Genomic DNA, 19,491 nt, shown 5'->3' on the forward strand with positions numbered 1-19,491 from the left:
CCACAATCAAGATAATGAAAATATCCATTATCCTCATCTGTTAACCTTCTCTCCCACCACTGTCCACTCCTCCCCTCTTTTTTTTTTTTTTTTTTGGTCTTGTTTCTTTCACTTAGCATAAATTACATTTAGATTCATCCATGTTGTTTAATTTAAAAATTATTTTAAGATTCTTTTCCAGTTATTTATCTATAGTTTGAATTTTCCCATACAAATTTTTACTTTAAACTTGCACTGTTCTTCCAATTATAATTGATAGGCCAGTAGTATTTAGACAGATGATATTTCCTGTACAGAAATAAATTCTACCACTTAAAGTTAATCTGAAATGATGTGTCAGAGTTTAAAAGCTTTCTGGTAATAAGTTATGAGACACCAAATCAAGCCAGGTTGAAAGTTCTCTTATTAATTTAAAAAATAGGGTAGGCAGCTATGCGTCTGTGATGGTTTCACCTGTTCAACAAGTACAGCAAGGCAATTGTTTTTTGCTTCTCTTATCCATCTCTGATTGTACCATATTGAAATAGAAAACTAAATGATATTAATGAATAATGTGGGTATCTATTGAGTTTGTTTCATTTGCCTGTGAGTCATTACATTTTTTTGTTTCTTTCTTTCTTTTCAGACCAAGTGTTTATTTAGCTTGTTCCGGGATACTGGCCATAATTTGATTCAGAATAATAAAATAGGAGGAATTTATTCTCCAGTGTCCAAACCAGTTATTTCTAAGAACCTGAAAGAAGATAAAACAGTCAAAGAAAAGGATATGGAAGCAAGGCCTAGGCCTGGGGATGTGGTAGGTTGTTGAGAAGGTGATGATTTTGCTGGTTTTGTTACATTCCAGAGGCTTGCACTGATTTCTCATTTGGTAAATTGCCTCAGTTTAGCTTGCGTTTTTTTTTTTTTTTTTTTTTTTTTTTTTTTTTGCTGTACGCGGGCCTCTCACTGCTGTGGCCTCTCCCGCTGCGGAGCACAGGCTCCGGACACACAGGCTCCACGGCCATGGCTCGCGGGCCCAGCCGCTGCGCGGCACGTGGGATCTTCCGGGATAGGGGCACGAACCCGTGTCCCCTGCATCGGCAGGCGGACTCTCAACCACTGCGCCACCAGGGAAGCCCTAGCTTGCGTTTTGATGCAACATAATGGTCCTTGCTTCTGCTATTGTGGAGACCATGTAAGAATTGAAATTTTTTTTTAGAAGTCAAAGAACCAGCTTTATTAATTTCTGGACAAGCTCCCCAAAGTGGAGGACTTGAGAGGGCTAGATGAATTTTTTTAATAATTAAAAAAATTTATTATTTAAAAAATATTTATTTATTTATTTGGCTGCATCAGGTCTTCATTGCAGCATGTGGGATCTTTTTTTTTTCTTCAGTTGCAGCATGTGGAATTTTTAGTTGCGGCATGTGGGATCTTTTAGTTGCAGCATGCAGGATCTTTAGTTGCAGCACGTGAACTCATAGTTGCGGCATGTGGGATCTAGTTCCCTGTCCAGGGATCAAACCCGGGACCCCTGCATAGGGAGCGCAGAGTCTTAGCCACTGGATCACCAGGGAAGTTCCAAGAATTTAATTTAATTTTTAAAATTAATTAATTAATTTATTTATCTTGGCTGCGTTGGGTCTTCATTGCTGCACGTGGGCTTTCTCTAATTGCAGCGAGCGGGGGCTACTCTGTTGTGGTGCGAGGGCTTCTCATTGTGGTGGCTTCTCTTGTTGCGGAGCATAGGCTCTAGGCATGCAGGCTTCGGTAGTTGTGGCTCGTGGGCTCTAAAAGGTAGGGTCAGTAGTTGTGGCACACGGGCTAAATTGCTCCACAGCATGTGGTATCTTCCTGGACCAGGGCTTGAACTCATGTCCCCTGCATTGGCAGGCAGATTCTTAACCACTGAGCCACCAGGGAAGTCCCAAGAATTGAATTTTTGAGGTGTGCTTATTTTCTTTCAGCAAATGTCTAGTATAAAGTCTCAGAGCTCAGCTACTCCTTTGGAAGTTGAACCCTCTCTTTGCAACAATCCAGAAGGACAGGTAACTATGCATGAAGAGTTTGAAAATTAAGTTTAAATTCATCAGTCCTTTACTGAGCAAGATAGTATGATATAGTGGAAAATGCTCAGGAAAATGCTCATTATATGAGTAACCATCCCATATTTGCCACGACTAGTTTATGACCTTGGGTAAATTTCTTTGTCTTGTTGAGACTCTCTAAAAGGAGTGGATACCAGATTAACTTCAAGGTCCTTTCTAGCATTACAAATTTATGTCTTTTATTAATTATGCTATATTAAGCACTATGAGAGATGCAAAGATGCATCATCTGCAGCGTTTATTCGTTTGCCCTCAGGACACTCAACACTCTGTTGGGCAAAACAGACTGGTACATAACTAACTGTAAGAATCTTGATGAATGCTGTAGTAGAGGTACAAATGAAAGTGCTGTGTGGTCTCAGAGGAGTCAGATGGAGCAGTCTCAGAAGACTTCAGGAAGAGGTGGTATCGAAGCTAAGTAGTGAAAGATAAAGAGAGCCCTTTGCCAAATGAATTTCAGGAGAAGAATTTCAGGGCCAGAGAACAGCTTGAGTCAAGGCACAAAGAAGGTAGCAGAATTCAGCATACATCAATTAATTCAGTGTATGGTATAGAGAAGTGAAAGTAATGGTTCTAGAAGGAGGTGATAAAGAAGACAGAGACCTGAGTTGAGTTTTAGGAAGACTTTGAAAGGCTTGCTAGAATGTTTGGGCTTCACTGTGTAGATGATGAGGGACTGTTAAGCCTTATCTTAGAGACTCACACTGAAGTTTTTTAAGTCACATAGAAAAAATACCTCATGAGTGTTTCAGGGCAGTACTCTTGCCAGGATATGGAAAAAAGAGATTGAAGTTGTGGTAAGGTCTTCAGATGTCAGTTTATAGGTTTATTTACAGTACAGATGAGTGTTGATGACAGTTTAATCTAGGGAAGGGATTGTAGTAAAGAAAGTAAAAAACCTGTGGAGGCAGGGTGTGGAATTTGAAAGCTTTGGGGTGTTGAGGAAGAAAAGTTAAAGATAACTCAGGTTTCAAGCCTCACTTTCTGGAAAGATGACAGAATCATTAAGAGAAAAGTAAAAATAGAGATGGATATAGGGGAAATGATAAGTTCAGTTTTGGACATGTTGTATTGATAGTTAGGATGCTGGCAAGAATCTGGGTAGAAATGTCCATGAGGTTGAAGTTGATAAATGGCGCTTAAGAGGGTGTGGGTGGGAATGTCAGACGGTTATGAGGTTATTTCTTCATGACTTCTGAAAGAGGTTTGGTAGAAGAAAGAATGGCATTCACTTGAAACAATTCCAAGAACAGTATCGAGCAAATTAAACAAGACTTCAGCTGGGGTAGAAGTTTCCAAGAATAAAATTGAAAACCTTTTTCTGCAAGAGATAACCAGTGTTACTATTTCTCTTTCCAGTTATTTTTCTATGTAAAAAATGTCTTAAGTCAGAATCACACTATATATAGTTATATACACAATTTTCTCACTTAATATATTGTGAGCATTATCTTATGTTACTAAATTTTTTTCATAAATATCTGTTTTTCTGGAAAGAATAAATTAGAGAAAAATGTCTTTACAGCAATATGTAGAAGCAGGGACATACATTGTGTTGGAGATTGAGCTGGACAAAGCCTTGGTTCCGAAGCGAATGCCAGAGGAACTAGCCAGAAGGTGTGTAGCAATGGTTCTCATACTTGCTTTGCAAGACAGTTTAGGTATAAATAAAAGTCAGTCATTTTGTCCACATAAATGTAATTTTTCTTGGGATAAGCAGCAGACAGTTTTCTGTTTTATTTTTCAGATAAGTTTCTTTTGTTACTTTTGGTTTCTTGTTATAAAAGCAGTATGTTGCCAGTTACAAAAAAATTGAGAATTTCAAGATAGGCAAGGAAAAAAAATCAACAAGAAAGTATCTAAAAATACCCAGATTTCTTTCTACTCACCCAGTGATAACCACTTTTAACACCTTGGTACTTATCCTTCTGGAGTTATTGTAAAGTCCCTATATTATACACACACACACACACACGCACCCTTGTCACATGTAAATATATGTAATTTTTTAGAACTATTTTTATATTGTACCACAGTGCTTTGATTGTGTTTCTTGGAAGTTATCCATTTCATCAAGATTATCCAGTTTGTTGATGTGTAATTATTCATAGTATTCCTTTATATCCTTTTTATCTCTGTAAAATGGGGAGTAATGTCTCCATATACATTCTCAGTCCCTCTACATTTCCTCCAACCCTCATGCCATTTCCCCACCAACACCCTGCACCCCAGCCCTAAGCAATCACTTATCTACTTTTTTGTCTGTATGGATTTGCCAACTCTGAGACATTTCATATAAATGGAATCATACCATATGTGGTCTTTGTGGACTGACTTCTCTTATCTAACATAATGCTGTCAAGATTCATCCAAACTGTAGCATGTATCAGTACTTCATTTCCTTATTGTTGAGCGGTATTTTGTTCTATGGATATACCACATTTTGTTTTTCTAGTCTTCAGTTGATGGACATTTGGGCAACTTATTCTTATTATAGGGTTCTATAATGATTGTATTAGAATGGAAGTCAGTTCATGTGACTCCTCTGTTCAGAAACTACCAGCAACTCCCCATCACACTCTGAGTAAAGTCAAAGGCTTTACAGTGGCCTACAAGGGCCTACATATTCTGCATATATTTTTTCCTCATTTTTTTTCGGTCCAGCCAAACTGACCCCTCGCTATTCCTCACACATGCCAGGCACACTCTTGCACCAAGGTCTTTACACTTGTTGCTTGCTTTGCCTATAGTTTCTTTACCCCAGGTACCTACATGACTTGTTTCCTCACTTCCATCAGGTCATCCTCAAGTACTGTCATCTCACTGAGTCTTTCCCTGGTGAAATATGCTCCCCAACTCCACCACCCCCAGCCCCCAACATAGTCTATCTGCCTTTTTGCACTATTTTTCTCTATGGCACATATCACTAACCAATTTATGTTATTTATTGTCTTTTTTTCCCGACTAAAATGTAAGCACCATGAGGGCAAGAATTTTTGTCTGCTTTGTTTAATGCTCTATCCCCAGCACCTAGAAAAGTGCCTGATGGATAATCGGCACTCAGTATATATTTTGAATAAGTGAATAACGTTGTCTCTGGAGAGGAAACTGGATGGCTGGACAACAAGGTTGGAAGGAGACAATTTACTATATATTGTTTCATATGTCTTAAGTTTTGAATCATGTGGATATATTATCTATTAAAATAAATAAAATTAAAATTAGGAATTATGAGCAAGGTATAAAATTACATAGGACCTGTTCTCACTTTTTTTTTTCTGGCCGTTCCATGCAGCTTGCGGTGTCTTAGTTCCCCAACCGTGGATTGAACCCATGCCACTGCAGCGCAAGCTCCAAGTCTTAAGCACTGGACCACCAGGGGATTCCCCCATACACAGGACCTATTAAAGAAAAATTGAATCTGTGAATTTTTTTGTAAACTTCAAGGCAGTGTAGTATACCTCAGTAGGAATGTGAAACTGTAGGAGGAAGAGCTATAACTTAATTTCCTTTAGGTTCTTGTAAGAGCTCATGAAAATGGAAGATAGAGGTTTTGGCATAAGTAGTTTGACTGTGATAAAATATATTTTCTTATTCACCATAAAGTTTGATATCATTACTGTAGTTTAATGTAGTCTTATAAATTATGACCAAGAGTACAGTTGTTATCCTATTGGAAAGGAAAGAAAAGCTTTCGCTTGCCTGTACCATTTATATTTCCAAAACTTTGTGCTTTCAGAGACTCTACTGAGTACACATAAAGTCGTTAACACCCATCTCTTTCTAACCCCTGAGTCAAGCAGCTTGTGTACAACAGTTTAAAAAAATGTGTAAGGGTAAAGCCAGGGCTCAAATTAGCCAGAAGTGCCACTTAGTTACTTTCCAGCTAGCTGCTTAGTGGCTTTCTTCTTGTCTAGTCCACAGCCGTATGCTGTTCTGAGGTTCACGTTGAGGTTCTTACATGAGAGAATAGCTCAGTGCTCAAGTGTGATGGGCAACTGACCTTAGATCTCACTCACCTAGACCTTAAGAGGTGGGAAATAAAAGAACATAAATCTGAATATAATAAAGTTTTGTTTTGTTTTTTTCTGATACAGTGTCAAGGAAATTATACCTCCAAGGCCACCTCTTACCCGTCGGACGGGAGGAGCTCAGAAGGCAAGTACCAAAGCCAAGGTGAAACTCTAAGATGTTGAGTGCACCCATGTGAAAATAATGCATGGGCTCTTCAGTATGTTTTCCAGAGGGGTGAGAAATTGTAGCTTCACATCTTTTCCTTCCTGCTTCTATTTGTGACCAGTGGCATTCAGTGAAGAGTATACAGCGTTTAATCTTTGGCTGATGGTTTCTGAGCTGGGAAGAAAAGGGCAATTTATACCTAAAGTATTATTGAATGTAAAACCCAATCCAGTTTCAGACTTCCATTCCATGTCTTGACCTCTTTGAGGCCTCTTTACCAGACATTTTGTATTTCTCTAGGCGGTGAGTGACTACCACATGCAGATCAAGAACATATCTAGAGCCATTCTGAATGAGTATCACAGGATGTTTGGAAAACAGGCAGTCAAAGTGGGGAGTGATCTGGATAGTGAAACCCTGGAGGAGCAGAAGTGCCAGCTCAACTATGAACTTAATTGCTCTGGAAAATACTTTGCTTTTAAAGAAGAACTCAAGGTAAATATTAATTTATTTAATGATTCCATGGATTTTTATGAAGCATCTTCTCTACATACCTAGTTATCTTTTTTTCTCTGGTTATGTTCAGTTGTGCTCTACCTTTCTTGCTGTTGGTACAAAGAGCTATGTTCTCTATGATAGAATGTCTGGAGACATCCTTCCACTCCTGTAGAGCCTTGGAATGGTTCAGTATCTGTCCTGAGTGTAAGCTTTTAAGAAACTAATTCTTTTTTTTTTTTTTTTTTTTGCGGTATGCAGGCCTCTCACTGTTGTGGCCTCTCCCGTTGCAGAGCACACGCTCCAGACGTGCAGGCTCAGCAGCCATGGCTCACGGGCCCAGCCGCTCTGCGGCATGTGGGATCTTCCCAGACCGGGGCACGAACCCGTGTCCCCTGCATCGGCAGGCGGACTCTCAACCACTGCGCCACCAGGGAAGCCCAAGAAACTAATTCTTCACTTGAAGTTAGGCCAGATTTGGGGCCAGATATCGTGTTGCACTAGCAGGCAGAAACTCTGTACCTGGTATTGATTCCATGACTAATTATCTCTGTCTCCCATTACAAACCTTTTCCTAGTCCATAGAATCACTAAGATTTGAGAAATATTTACTTAATAATAATTTCCCAAATAATAATGGCTAACATTTATTGAGTATTTGTTGTATACCAGATAAATTTTTAAATGCTTCATACTTTACTAATTTAATCCTCACAACAACCCTATGAGATAGGTACTCCCCATTTTACAGATGGAGAATTGCAACATTAGTTGGTTAAATAATTTGCCCAAGATCACAGAGCTAGTAAAGGTCAAAGACGGGGTGTAAATTCAGGCAGTCTGGCTCCAGACTCACATTCTCATCTGCTACACTGCACTGCCTCTCTGTGTACACTTACTATGTGCCCTATACTATACCAAACAGATACAAAGAAAGCACGTGGAAGTAACAAAGGGAAAAACAGCTGATATCCATGGAGGCAAGAGGCTATTCTCAGGTGGCATAGTCACATCTCAGTTGTGTCTCAAGTGACCTTACCACTCTGAGCCTCAATTTTTTGCCTAACAATGAGGGATGATATTAATATGATCACATGGGGTCATTATTAGAATTAAATAAGATAATGCATGGAAAGTGCTTAGTACAAAGCCTGGCAATAATGTTAACTTAGGGGAGAAAAGAGAAGACGCTGTCCTGGCTATAGCAATATGTTATTTGTACAGCATTTTAAATTTCACCACCTGTTATTTCTCTTTGGCTTCTCAATCATCTTCTGAAGTAAGATAGGAATACCAGGAGTACATATCCATTTAACAAATGAGGAAACTGAAGTACCAAGTGTAAAATAATTTATGAGGTTGTACAGTGGCAGGATTAGAACCAGGATTCCATTCTCCAAACTCTCAAATCAGGCCTTTCTCCTTTTCTCCCTTGAATCATGTGGCCACCATGAGAAATGTAATGAATAAACATAATGCTAAGGTTTTTTTTGCTTTATGACTCTCTTCACAAAGTATGAATGCTGTGTTGACCATATTGGTGATGATGGTGATGTTAAGAAAAGCCATGTGGAGTATGTTGATTGGGGGAAAATCAGAGAACCAATAATGTAGCAGTCACCAAGGAAAATCAAGTCACCTCCTGGAGTTCTGATGAGCCTTAGATCAGAAACTCAAGGGAGGCCTGTGCTGTTAGCATGGTGCTAGACTGTGTTATCAGATGGTGATATGTGTCTCTTGCAGCATGCTGTGGTAAAGATTGTGAGAGAGAAGTACTTGAAGACAACAGCATTTGAAAGCCAAGAGGAGCTGCAGAAATTTATTAGTGAGCTCTATGTTTTCTTGGTGGATCAGATGCATGTGGCCTTAAATCAAGTAAGTGCTTCAGAGCTAAGAACCCTTCCTTTTCTCTGTAGGTCATCAGGGTCTCCTCTGAATGATTCCTTCCTTTCTTGCTTCTTTTCTTCCTTAATTCCACAAACATTTTTGGGGGTGTCTGCTCTGTGCTAGGCATTGAAAACACAAAGATGAATAAGAAACTGCCTAAGTTATAAGACTAATTTTAGGGAAAATAAGGGGGTATCCTCTTTCAACTTCATAGAAAAATTAATTTCACAACTGTCATAAATTTGATGGATAAAAAATAAATAAAATCAGCTATGTAAATTGTGGAAAAAAATTATCATTCTATTTATTCTGTGATTGTGTGCATTTGTCAACTTTTTCTTCAAGACTGACAATCAAAACAAAGAAAAACTATGAGTTTTCAGATATTATACTTGAATGACAATGACACTTCATATATGCCTTTTCTATCTGACTGGTCTCCTCCCACTTGTTTTTATATATTTGTACATCTTACATCTTGCCTTCATTTGCTCATTTTTTATGTATGCAGTTGTGGTTTGTTTGAAAACAAAGATAAAATCAAAGTGTTTTTGTCCCCCTGGTAGTCTCTAACCAGCTATGCATCCTCAAAGCCTCTATTCTTTTTTTTTTTTTTTTCCATAATTTTTTTCCAAGGATGGGGCCTTCTTTTTTTTTTTTTTTTTAATTAATTTATTAATTTATTTATTTTTGCTGTGTTGGGTCTTCGTTTCTGTGCTAGGGCTTTCTCTAGTTGTGGCAAGCGGGGGCCACTCTTCATCGCAGTGCGCGGGCCTCTCACTATCGCGGCCTCTCTTGTTGCGGAGCACAGGCTCCAGACGCACAGGCTCAGTCGTTGTGGCTCACGGGCCTAGTTGCTCCGCGGCATGTGGGATCCTCCCAGCCCAGGGCTCGAACCCGTGTCCCCTGCATTAGCAGGCAGATTCTCAACCACTGCACCACCAGGGAAGCCCCTATTCTTTTTTTTTTTTAAGGAAAGGGTGGATTTTTTTTTTTTGGCCTCGTTGGGGCTTCATTGATGCGCAAGGGCTTTCTCTAGTTGCAGTGAGTGGGGGCTACTCTTTATTGTAGCGTACAGGCTTCTCATTGCAGTGGCTTCTCTTGCTGTGGAGCACGGGCTCTAGGCATGTGGGCTTCAGTAGTTGCAGCACACGGGCTCAGTAGTTGCATCATGCAGGCCTTAGAGTGCACACGCTTCAGTAGTTGCAGCGCGTGGGCTCAGTAGTCGTGACGTGCAGGCTCTAGGGCGCATGGGCTCAGTAGTTGTGGCTCGCCGGCTCTAGAGCACAGGCTCAGTAGTTGTGGTGCACAGGCTTAGTTGATCTGCGGCATTTAGGATCCTCCTGGACCAGGGATCGAATCTGTCCCCTGCATTGGCAGGCGGATTCTTAACCGCACTGTGCCACCAGGGAAGTCCCTCAAAGTCTCTATTCTATTTGTTCTTTCTTTCACTGTTTTTTTCTTCTTGGCCACCGTCACTTTTTCTTTTACCTGTTCAGCCTTCCTGAAAGAGGTAGGAGTGTCCAGTATCCTAGGGTTAAGAGAACAATCCTGCACAGATGATTTGGATGATTTGATGTGGAAAGCAATTGAGAACTGAGCATGAGATGGTAATTACTGTTGCCTTATGTCCCCAGGGAGCCTCTGTCTAGTAGAGGGGAGAGGCACAAAATACAAATAACTGCAGTAGAGTGAGGTAAGTGTTGTGACAGAGGTGTGTCCGTGGTAGAGCAGGTTAGGGGATGCCTAAAGAAAGTATCAACTTCACCCTGAGATCTTTCAGGGAAGGATTCACAGAGGAGCTGTGACTCGACCTGGGCCTTGAAGGCTAAAAAGAAGCTCACCAGGTAGATGTTTCAGAGCATTTGAGTCATAGAGAACATCATGAAGGCTTAGAAGCTTGGAAGAATATGGCATATACAGAAACTACATATAGTTCAGGAGCAGAGGTTGAAGTGGTTGAGTGACAGAGAAACAGGCGATGAATCCAGGGATCAGTTCCTGGTAGGGAGCTGGGAGCGTGGATGAAGGCCTTATATGCCACACAAAGAAGTTTTGACTTTTTCCCTTATTAGCAGTTAGATGCAATAAATTTAATTATTTTATACTGGGAAATACTATGATTAGATTTACATTTTACAAAAAGCACTCTGATAGCAGTATGTAGGATGGGTTAGAGGTGGTGAACTGGTGATGTTAACTGGTTATTACATACTAAGGAGGAAAAGAGAGCAAAGGTTCTTAAGTTTAAGTCTCAGTGACTGGGTAGTTGGCAATACCATTGACTAGGACAAGAAATACAACATAAGCAAATTTGGTGGAAGGCAAGTGATGTTGAATTCAGTTTTAAACGTTGACTCTTGTGGGGTTTTGCTCAAGAGAGAGATCTGGGCTGGAGATTAGATTTGGGAGCCTTGAGTATATAGATGCGAGTCAAACTGTGGCCATAGATGAAGCTGCCAAGAAAAGCACGAGTAGAGAGAGAAGCAAGCTGGTGGCAAAACCCTAGGAAACACCAACATTTAAGGGATGGATGAGTAAAAGAATTAATAAAGGAGACAAGTAAATTGTTGAAAAGGCAAAAGACCCAGAAGACAGTGGTATTTCAGAATCTAAGGGAAGAAAATTTTAAGAAGAAAAAATGGTCACCGTTGTCAAATACTCTGAGGAGTTCAAGAAAAACAAGATCTGGGGTAGGGGGAGGGGAGATTGGAGAAAGGAGGTCAAAAGGTACAAATTTCCAATTACAAGATAAATAAGTACTAGGGATGTAATGTACAGTATGAGGACTATAGTTAACAGTGCTGTGTGGTATATATGAAAACTGTTGAGAGTAAATCCTGAGTTCTCATTACAAGGACAAATTTTTTTTTCTTTTTTTGCTGTCTCTTTTTATTGTATCTATATGGGATGATGAATGCTAACTAAACTTTCTGCAGTAGTAATTTCACAATATATGTTAAGTCAATATATGCTTATACAGTGACATATATCAATTATATCTTGATAAACCTGGGGAAAAAAGAAAAAAATCTGAAAGGTTTTTATTGGATTTGGCAATAAGGAGGTTGCTGTTACCTTTACAGAGCAGTTTCATTGGGCTAATGACGTGGATTCAAATGATAATGAATTGAAGAGTAAATGAGTGATTAGGAAGCAGGTGGAATATTAATTCAGGAAGTTGGAAGATGAAGGGAAGAAGTAGGAAAGTAGTAGCTAGAAATTAGAGATTTTCTTTTTAAGATGGAAAAGTCTTTAGAACGTCCACAGGTTTAGGAAGAGTCAGCAGACTGGGAGAAGTTGAAAATTGAGGAAAAAGCAGGAATAACCAATGGCAAACTCAGGATATACAAGTGGAAAAGGATCAAGATTTTACATGGAACAATTAGCCTTGAAACAGAGAAGGATGTGATGCCTCGTCCTCTGAGACTGAAAGGAAAGAGATAACAGTGGATGCAGAAAGAAACAATTTGGGTGTAGGATTCAAAAGTTGAGGGGTTTTTTGCCTAATGATTTCTATTTCTTCTGTGAAGTAACACCTTTACTGAAAGTGAAGGGGTAAGAGTTGAATGAAAAGCTTGAAGAAAATTTAGATACTGCACAGCATTATGAAAAATGTTGCTGAACAAGGACAAATACATAGGTTGCTGAGAGTATTAAAGGCCTTCAGCTAAGACTGTATGTGGTTTTCTTCAGGATCAGTTAGCAGCTCCTGTCTGAGAATGAAGAAATCCGATTGTAGGATTGTTTTAATTTGGGAGTTTTCCGGGCAAGTGCAGGAAAAGGACAAGGATGCCCAGAACTTGAGTGTGCTGGTGAGAGAGTAGTATGAGTAGAAATCATGAAGTCCAGGCTTATCCATTTGGGAAATGATCAGCATATTGGAAGTCAGAGAGGAGTTTTAAGGGGACTAAATGACAAGAAGGGAGAAGGCTTGTAATGTGGGTTTGGGGAGTGGATATTAGGGGTATAGTATTTCTAGTTTGGGCATGGCAGTGTGTTGCTGTAGGGATTTGGAGGTCAAAGTCACCAAAATTAAAAAGAACAAAGAACAGAGGCATTAATCAATGATCAAAAGCTTACTTTGGCCCATCTCAAATTTAGCTTTACTCTTCACATTCCTTAGTAACTCTACTTGTTAAAGTCAGTGATATTATTTTTATTTGTAGTTAATGAATTTGGTCTGGTGGGGGGGTCTTCCCTGGCCATAGCATCTGGCCCAAGAGATTACTTGTTATTACCAGACTTGCTTTCCTCTCTGGGTATATAGGATATATTATTTTTCCTTCTACCTTTCTGGCTATTTCTAAAATGTCTCCTTTGTAGAATCTATCTGTCTATATATCCCACTGAAAATGTAGATGTAGCTGCCAAAGATTTACCCTGGGCTCGTGTTTTCTTGATGTTTAAAGACTCTAGCTAGTTCTTGCCAACGCTTTTCATGTCATGACAACTAAAAAATGATCATATTTGTCTGTACACTAGAGAAAGTGAAAGAAACTGTTTGAGGTTAGAAGTGACTTAGTTAGGGATTCTGGCTGCCCTAAGGGTTGAAGAGAGCAGTTGTGCCCTGAATAATTTTTTACTCGCTTCCATGAGCTTAGACTGTTGGTATTCAGATACCTGAGATTCTATTTCACCCTTGATATTCATTCTTTGGTTCACTCTCACTCTCTTAGTGTATTGGCAAGACTGTAAGAAACCTCAATATCATTTTTGACATCATGACTAGAGTCTCACATTTGGTTTATTCTTATAAAACTTCTCTACTTGTAATTGCTTTATTTTGTCTGCCTAACATCTTGATGATGACAAGGCCATGCCAGATGATGTCCAAGGCACTCTTTCAACCATTTGTACCAGCAGTGAACAGCTTCGACTCTGTGCATTCGAAGCAGAAGTCAATGAGAACTATGAAATGGCAACAGTGTACTATGAAGAGGTAATTAAACATCTTTCTGGTGGTTGTCATTACTGCTATTTGTACAATATGGGTATAATAAATAGTAGTTTCTGATTGTTTAAAATCCAACCTTATTGGTGAAAGGATAGACACATAGATCAATAAAACAGAGTCCAAATATAGGTGCACACAAATAAGGCCATTATATTTTCGACAAAGTTGTTTACAAATTTACAAATTCAGTGCAGAAAGGATAGTCTTTTCAAAAAATTGTGTTAGAACAGTTGGTTATCTGTATGCAGAAAATGAACCTCGAGAGGCAGAGATCAAGATGGCAAAGTAAGAGGGCATGGAGCTCACCTCCCCACCACGAACACATTAAAAGTACATCTACATGTAGAACAATTCTCACTGAAAACTAACTGGAAACTGGCAGAAGGACTCCTGTACAACCAAGGCTCTAAGAAAGATACACACACAGTTGAGTAGAAGGGGAAGAAAAGTAGAAGGGGAGATCTGGTTAGGATCTGTGCCCCTCAGAGGGGACTCAGAGGAAAGGGGAGATTGCACTGGTATATACCCACACTGGGGAGTGAGTAGGTCAAGCCACAGACTGGGTATCCCAGTCCTGGGTTCCTATGCAGAGGAGACAAGCCACTTTGGCTGGTTGGAGGACTGCTGGGACGGATAAAAAGGCTGGAGAAGCCTGGACTCTGCTCCTGAGGGGTGCAAGCGTCCTGGCTTGCCCTACTGGCTGCCAGGTTTCCCATGGCTGCCTCACCATGCACCTAGGCCCAAGCCAAGCCAATGTTCCAGCCCCACTTAGACCATGCCACAGCAGCATTGGATCTGGGGGCCACAACCAGGGAAAAGACTCAACCCTGGGTTGCATCTGAGAAGAGCCACTGATGCCTACACCGGCAGTACATAGGACCTCTGTATGCACATGGGCCCCAGTTGCTTCAGGACACCCCTCCTCTGGTGCAAAGAGAACATAGCCAGCTGGAGGAAAAATCAAATCCAATGTTGTGAAGCTATTGCCCTATGTTTTCTTCTCAGAGTTTTATAGTTTTAGGTCTTACATTTAGGTCTTTGATTCATTTGAGTTATTTTTGGTACATGGTATTAGGTAAGGGTCCAACTTCAATCTTTTGCATGTGGATATCCAGTTTTCTTAGCACAGTTTGCTTAAAAGACTGTCCTTTCCCTATTGAATGGTCTTGGCAACTTTGTCAAAAGTCATTTGACCATATATGCGATGATTTATTTCTGGGCTCTCTGTTCTATTCCCTTGGTCTCTATGTCTGTCTTTATACCAGTATCAGACTGATTACTATAGCTTTATAAGTTTTGAAATCAGGAAGTGTGGGTCCTCCAGTTTTGTTCTTTTTTAAGATTGTTTTGGATATTCAGGGTCCCTTAAGATTCCGTATGAATTTTAGAATGGGCTTTTATATTTCTTCAAAAAACAGCATTGGAATTTTGATAGATAGTGCATTGAATCTGTAAATTGCTTTGGACTGTATGATATCTTAACAATATTAAGTCTTGCAATCTGTGAACATGGAATGTATTTCCATTTGTTTGTCTTCTTTAATTTCTTTCAGCAATGTTTTATAGTTTTAACTCATTTTTAGTTGCTTTTATTTTTACATATTTGTGGATAAGCTGATGTTTGCATTCTCAAGACTGTGACAGAAATGATTATATGTAAATCTTTAAAATGAAATATAGAATGAACCTTTTGGTTCCCAAGTAATTGGATGAGCGTATGATGACCAGAGCACTGACACTAGGAAGCAATGAGTTGAGGATTCATTTTTTATATTATTTCATCAAATATTTATTGACCACATACTATAAGCCAGAGAAATGACTGTTCTAGGCATTCAGACTGTTTTATGACTTCTTAGTCATAGTTTCTACTTTCATAGAGCTTATGGTATTTATGGAGTGCTTACTGTGTGATGTTGTGTGCATAAAGAATATGACATAGCGTCACAATAACCTTGGTCCTCTTGATGTTTCATATGATAGAGGTTGGTTCGTGAGCCCCAGAACCTGGAGCACTGGCTGGACTACGGTGCCTTCTGCCTCCTAACTGAAGACAATATCAAAGCACAAGAGTGTTTTCGGAAAGCCCTTTCCCTGAACCAGAATCATATCCACAGGTATGGTTGGAAGGGAGATAAGGAATGAGTAGGAGCAGATAAGCTTCTATATGAAATTGTCTTGGTTCCATGACTGTGACATGGGACCATGTTGTTAATCATGTTGGTGGTCTCTTCTCAGCTTGTTGCTGTGTGGTATCCTGGCTGTCCTGATGGAGAACTATGAACAGGCAGAAATTTTCTTTGAAGATGCTACTTGCTTGGAGCCAACTAATGTTGTAGCCTGGACTTTACTTGGTTTGATATTTTCCTGTGATATGAATGTGTTTTCTTTCATTAGAAGATTTTCCCTTTCTCTTTCCACTCTTAAATGGCTCATCACGTAGTTCTTAAACTTTAGTAAAAGTGTGGGAAATTTAAGTGAAATGTTGTCATTCTTCAGTATACGATGGTGGGAAATTAGTCGCATTTATTTCAACATCTTTTTTTCTTCAGGCTTGTACTATGAAATTCAAAACAATGATATTCGAATGGAAATGGCATTTCATGAAGCCTTCAAACAGCTTCAGGCACGAGGGCTTCAGGCCCAAGTTACAAAGCAGAGGAGCACCAGTACTGTGGAGTATGTTGAAGAAGGAGGGAAAGCCGACTCCTGTTTAGGCCCTTGGGGAATAACCAGTGGTTCTTCTACAGCAGCAGTCAAGTTGGAAGCCCCAGCAGGTAGGACCAGGGAGATGATGAGTGGCTATTGGAAAAAATTACTGGCCTTATGAGGAGGACCTGGCACATAGTAGGTACTCAGTAAATAGCTGTTAAATGAATGAGAAGGTGGAGTTTTGAGTTGTTCCAGGGATACCAGGAAAGAGTCCTTCTAAGTGTTTCCTCATTCATGTGATGGAAAGTTGGAAGCTTCTACTTGTTGCTATTCAGTTTTTTGAGACTTAGAGAATTTACTGTTTCTGTGTATCCCTAAAAGGGGTATCATTTTAGCTGAGTAAATCTCATTCTTTTTCCCCCTCACTCTCTTCCCCATTATGTACGGTCCCATTCTTGTGATTGTTAAATTTATTTGTTTATTTATACACTGTATTTTTTTCCTGTTCTTCATTGACATTCTCCTTTCCTCCACTTTAAGAAATCAGTCATTCTAATGTGTTTAATGTGTGTATTTTTGTTTATGTGTTTCTTGCATATGTTATTTTGTTTATAAGTTATTGTACATTGTTATTTTGTGAGCATATATTTTCAATAGTTTGAGGTATAATAAACTGCACATATTTAATGTACAATTTGATGTTTTGACCTATGAACATACCCATGGAAACATCACCACAATCAAGATAATGAACATATCCAAAATGCCCAAAACTTCCCTTGTGCTCATTTGTAATTCTTTCTCTTGCTCCTATTTCCAGATAACCACCAATCAACTTTCTATCACTATAGATGAGTTTGCATATTCTAGAATTAAGCAGAATCACACAGTATATACTCTTTTTTGTCTGACTTCTTCCACTAAGCCTAATTATTTTGAGTTTCAAACATGTTGTTGCCCATATCAGTAGTTCGTCATTTTTTATTTCTAAATAGTATCCTGATGTACAGAGATACCATGGTATGTTTATTTAGTCACCTGTTGATATATATTTGGGTTGATTCTAGTTTGGGACTATTAAAATAAAGCTGCTATGGATATTTGTGTACAAGTCTTTGTATAGACATATACTTTCATTATCTTGGGTAAATACTTAGAAGTTGAATAGCTGGGACCCTGGGCTATCTAACAGTATGTTTTTTATTTTCTAAATATTTGGGGATTTTTCCAGATGTCTTTGTTTTTTATTTTTAATTTAATTTCATTGTGATTAGAAAATGTGCTTTGCATGATTTGAATCCTTTTAAATTTATTTGGACTTGTTTTATGGTCTAGTGTTTGATCTGTCTTGATTCCATATACACTTGAAAAGAGTGTGTATTCTGCTGTTATTGAGTGGAGTGCTCTATAAGTAGGTTTAATTAGTCGATTGTGTTGTTCAACTCTACAAATGCTTTGTAGTTCTGTGCCTTTGAAGTTTTGTTTAAATAGTCCTTGCCTCAAGTCACATTTTCTTCAGTTACCTTTATAATATTAGTTTTACATTTAGATCTTTTTTAAAATTTATTTTTATTTATTTATTTTTGGCCGCCTTGGGTCCTCGTTGCTGCACGCGGGCTTTCTCTAGTAGCGGTGAGCAGGGGCTACTCTTCATTGCAGCATGCGGGCTTCTCATTGTGGTGGCTTCTCTTGTTGCGGAGCATGGGCTCTAGGTGTGTGGGCTTCAGTAGTTGTGGCATGCGGCCTCAGTAGTTGTGGCTCACGGGCTCTAGAGCGCAGGCTCAGTAGTTGTGGCGCACAGGCTTAGTTGCTCCGCGGTATGTGGGATCTTCCCAGACCAGGTCTCAAACCCGTGTTCCCTGCATTGGCAGGCAGGTTCTTAACCACTACACCACCAGGGAAGTCCCTACTTAGATCTTTAATCTATCAGGATTCCATCTTTGACTGTGATGCAAAGTAGGCATCAAATTTTATTTTTCTCCACATGTAGATCTAGTTTTCTCAAAACCATCTATTAAACCATCATCTTTTATCCTTTGATTTAAGGTATGTATGTCTCTGAGCTCTCTGTTCTGTCTCATTTGTCTGATCTTAAAACAATATCACACTCTTTTTATTGCTGTGGTGTTATAGTATGCCTTCGTATCTGGCATATGAGGTTCTCCCATTTACTTGCCTTTTTTATACCTGACTTACCTATTCATGAATGTTTATTCATCTGTATGAATTTTACAGTGAGTTTATCAAGTACATTAAAAATCCAGTTGGAAATTTTATTTGGACTGTACTGAATTTATAGATAAATTTAGGGATAATTAACATCTACATATTGTTAAACCATTCCATCCAAGTGTGTGGAGGATCTCTCCGTTTACTCAGGTCGTCTTCTGGGTTCTTTATTAAAGTTATAACATTTTTTCCCAGTGAGGCCCTGTTTAAGTAATTCATAGATATTTTATAGATTCCATTGCTATCATAATAGTATCTTATTTTAATTATGTTTTCTAGTTGGTTATTGCTGTATTTTTTAGTGTATGCTGTTGATTTTCTACATTTTAGATTTTAGTGTATACTATTGTTTTTTGGATTGAACTTGTATATGACAATCTTGTTTGACTCTTATTGATTCAAGTAGATTATTAATTCTGTTATTTTTTTCCAGAATATGATTATCATATCATCTGCCAGTAATGACAGTGTTATGTTTTCCTCCCAATCCTCATACTACTCATGTCTTTTTATTATCTACAATATGTTGTATATTAGTTGTGGTGTTCAGCGTTGTCTTCTTTCCTGTCTTAAGGGGAATGAGTTTAAAGTTTGTCTATTAAATATAAAATATGCTGTAAGTTTTTTCTGAAAAACCTTTACAGAATTAAGGAGGATCTCTTCTATTCTTAATTTCCAAAGAGTTTTTTTCATTAATAGGTGTTGATCTTTATCAAATTCTTTTTCTGCATCAGTTGAAAAAAATAAAATTATTTTCTCCTTTTATCTATTAATATAGTGAACAACATTGATAGATTTCTTTTATATTGAACAATCCTTGCAATAATTGGAAATCCTACTTGATCATAATATATTCGTTTTTAATATACCTTTGGATTTGAATAGCTAATGCTTTATTTTGGATCTTTGCAACTATGTTCATAAATGAAATAGCCTGTGATTTTCTTTTGTCGTCTATTTTTTTTTTTTTTTTGCGGTACGCGGGCCTCTCACTGCTGTGGCCTC

The 19,491-nt window shown here is 38.8% G+C and overlaps 1 protein-coding gene across 1 annotated transcript in view; it reads left to right on the top strand.

The window, feature by feature from the left end:
* The window catches only part of CFAP70 (cilia and flagella associated protein 70), an 88,316-nt gene that overhangs the window by 42,328 nt on the left and 26,497 nt on the right, over positions 1-19,491 (top strand). Inside the window, exons 11-20 of the mRNA XM_081248464.1 lie at positions 626-796; positions 1,947-2,027; positions 3,613-3,704; positions 6,185-6,245; positions 6,567-6,761; positions 8,505-8,636; positions 13,465-13,590; positions 15,589-15,722; positions 15,844-15,959; positions 16,158-16,382. Coding sequence (XP_081104590.1) covers positions 626-796; positions 1,947-2,027; positions 3,613-3,704; positions 6,185-6,245; positions 6,567-6,761; positions 8,505-8,636; positions 13,465-13,590; positions 15,589-15,722; positions 15,844-15,959; positions 16,158-16,382 — 1,333 coding nt within the window. The remainder of the gene's footprint in view (positions 1-625; positions 797-1,946; positions 2,028-3,612; positions 3,705-6,184; positions 6,246-6,566; positions 6,762-8,504; positions 8,637-13,464; positions 13,591-15,588; positions 15,723-15,843; positions 15,960-16,157; positions 16,383-19,491) is intronic.

Source organism: Mesoplodon bidens (assembly GCF_964165515.1).
Source record: "Mesoplodon bidens genome assembly, chromosome: 1".
NCBI lineage: Eukaryota > Metazoa > Chordata > Mammalia > Artiodactyla > Ziphiidae > Mesoplodon > Mesoplodon bidens.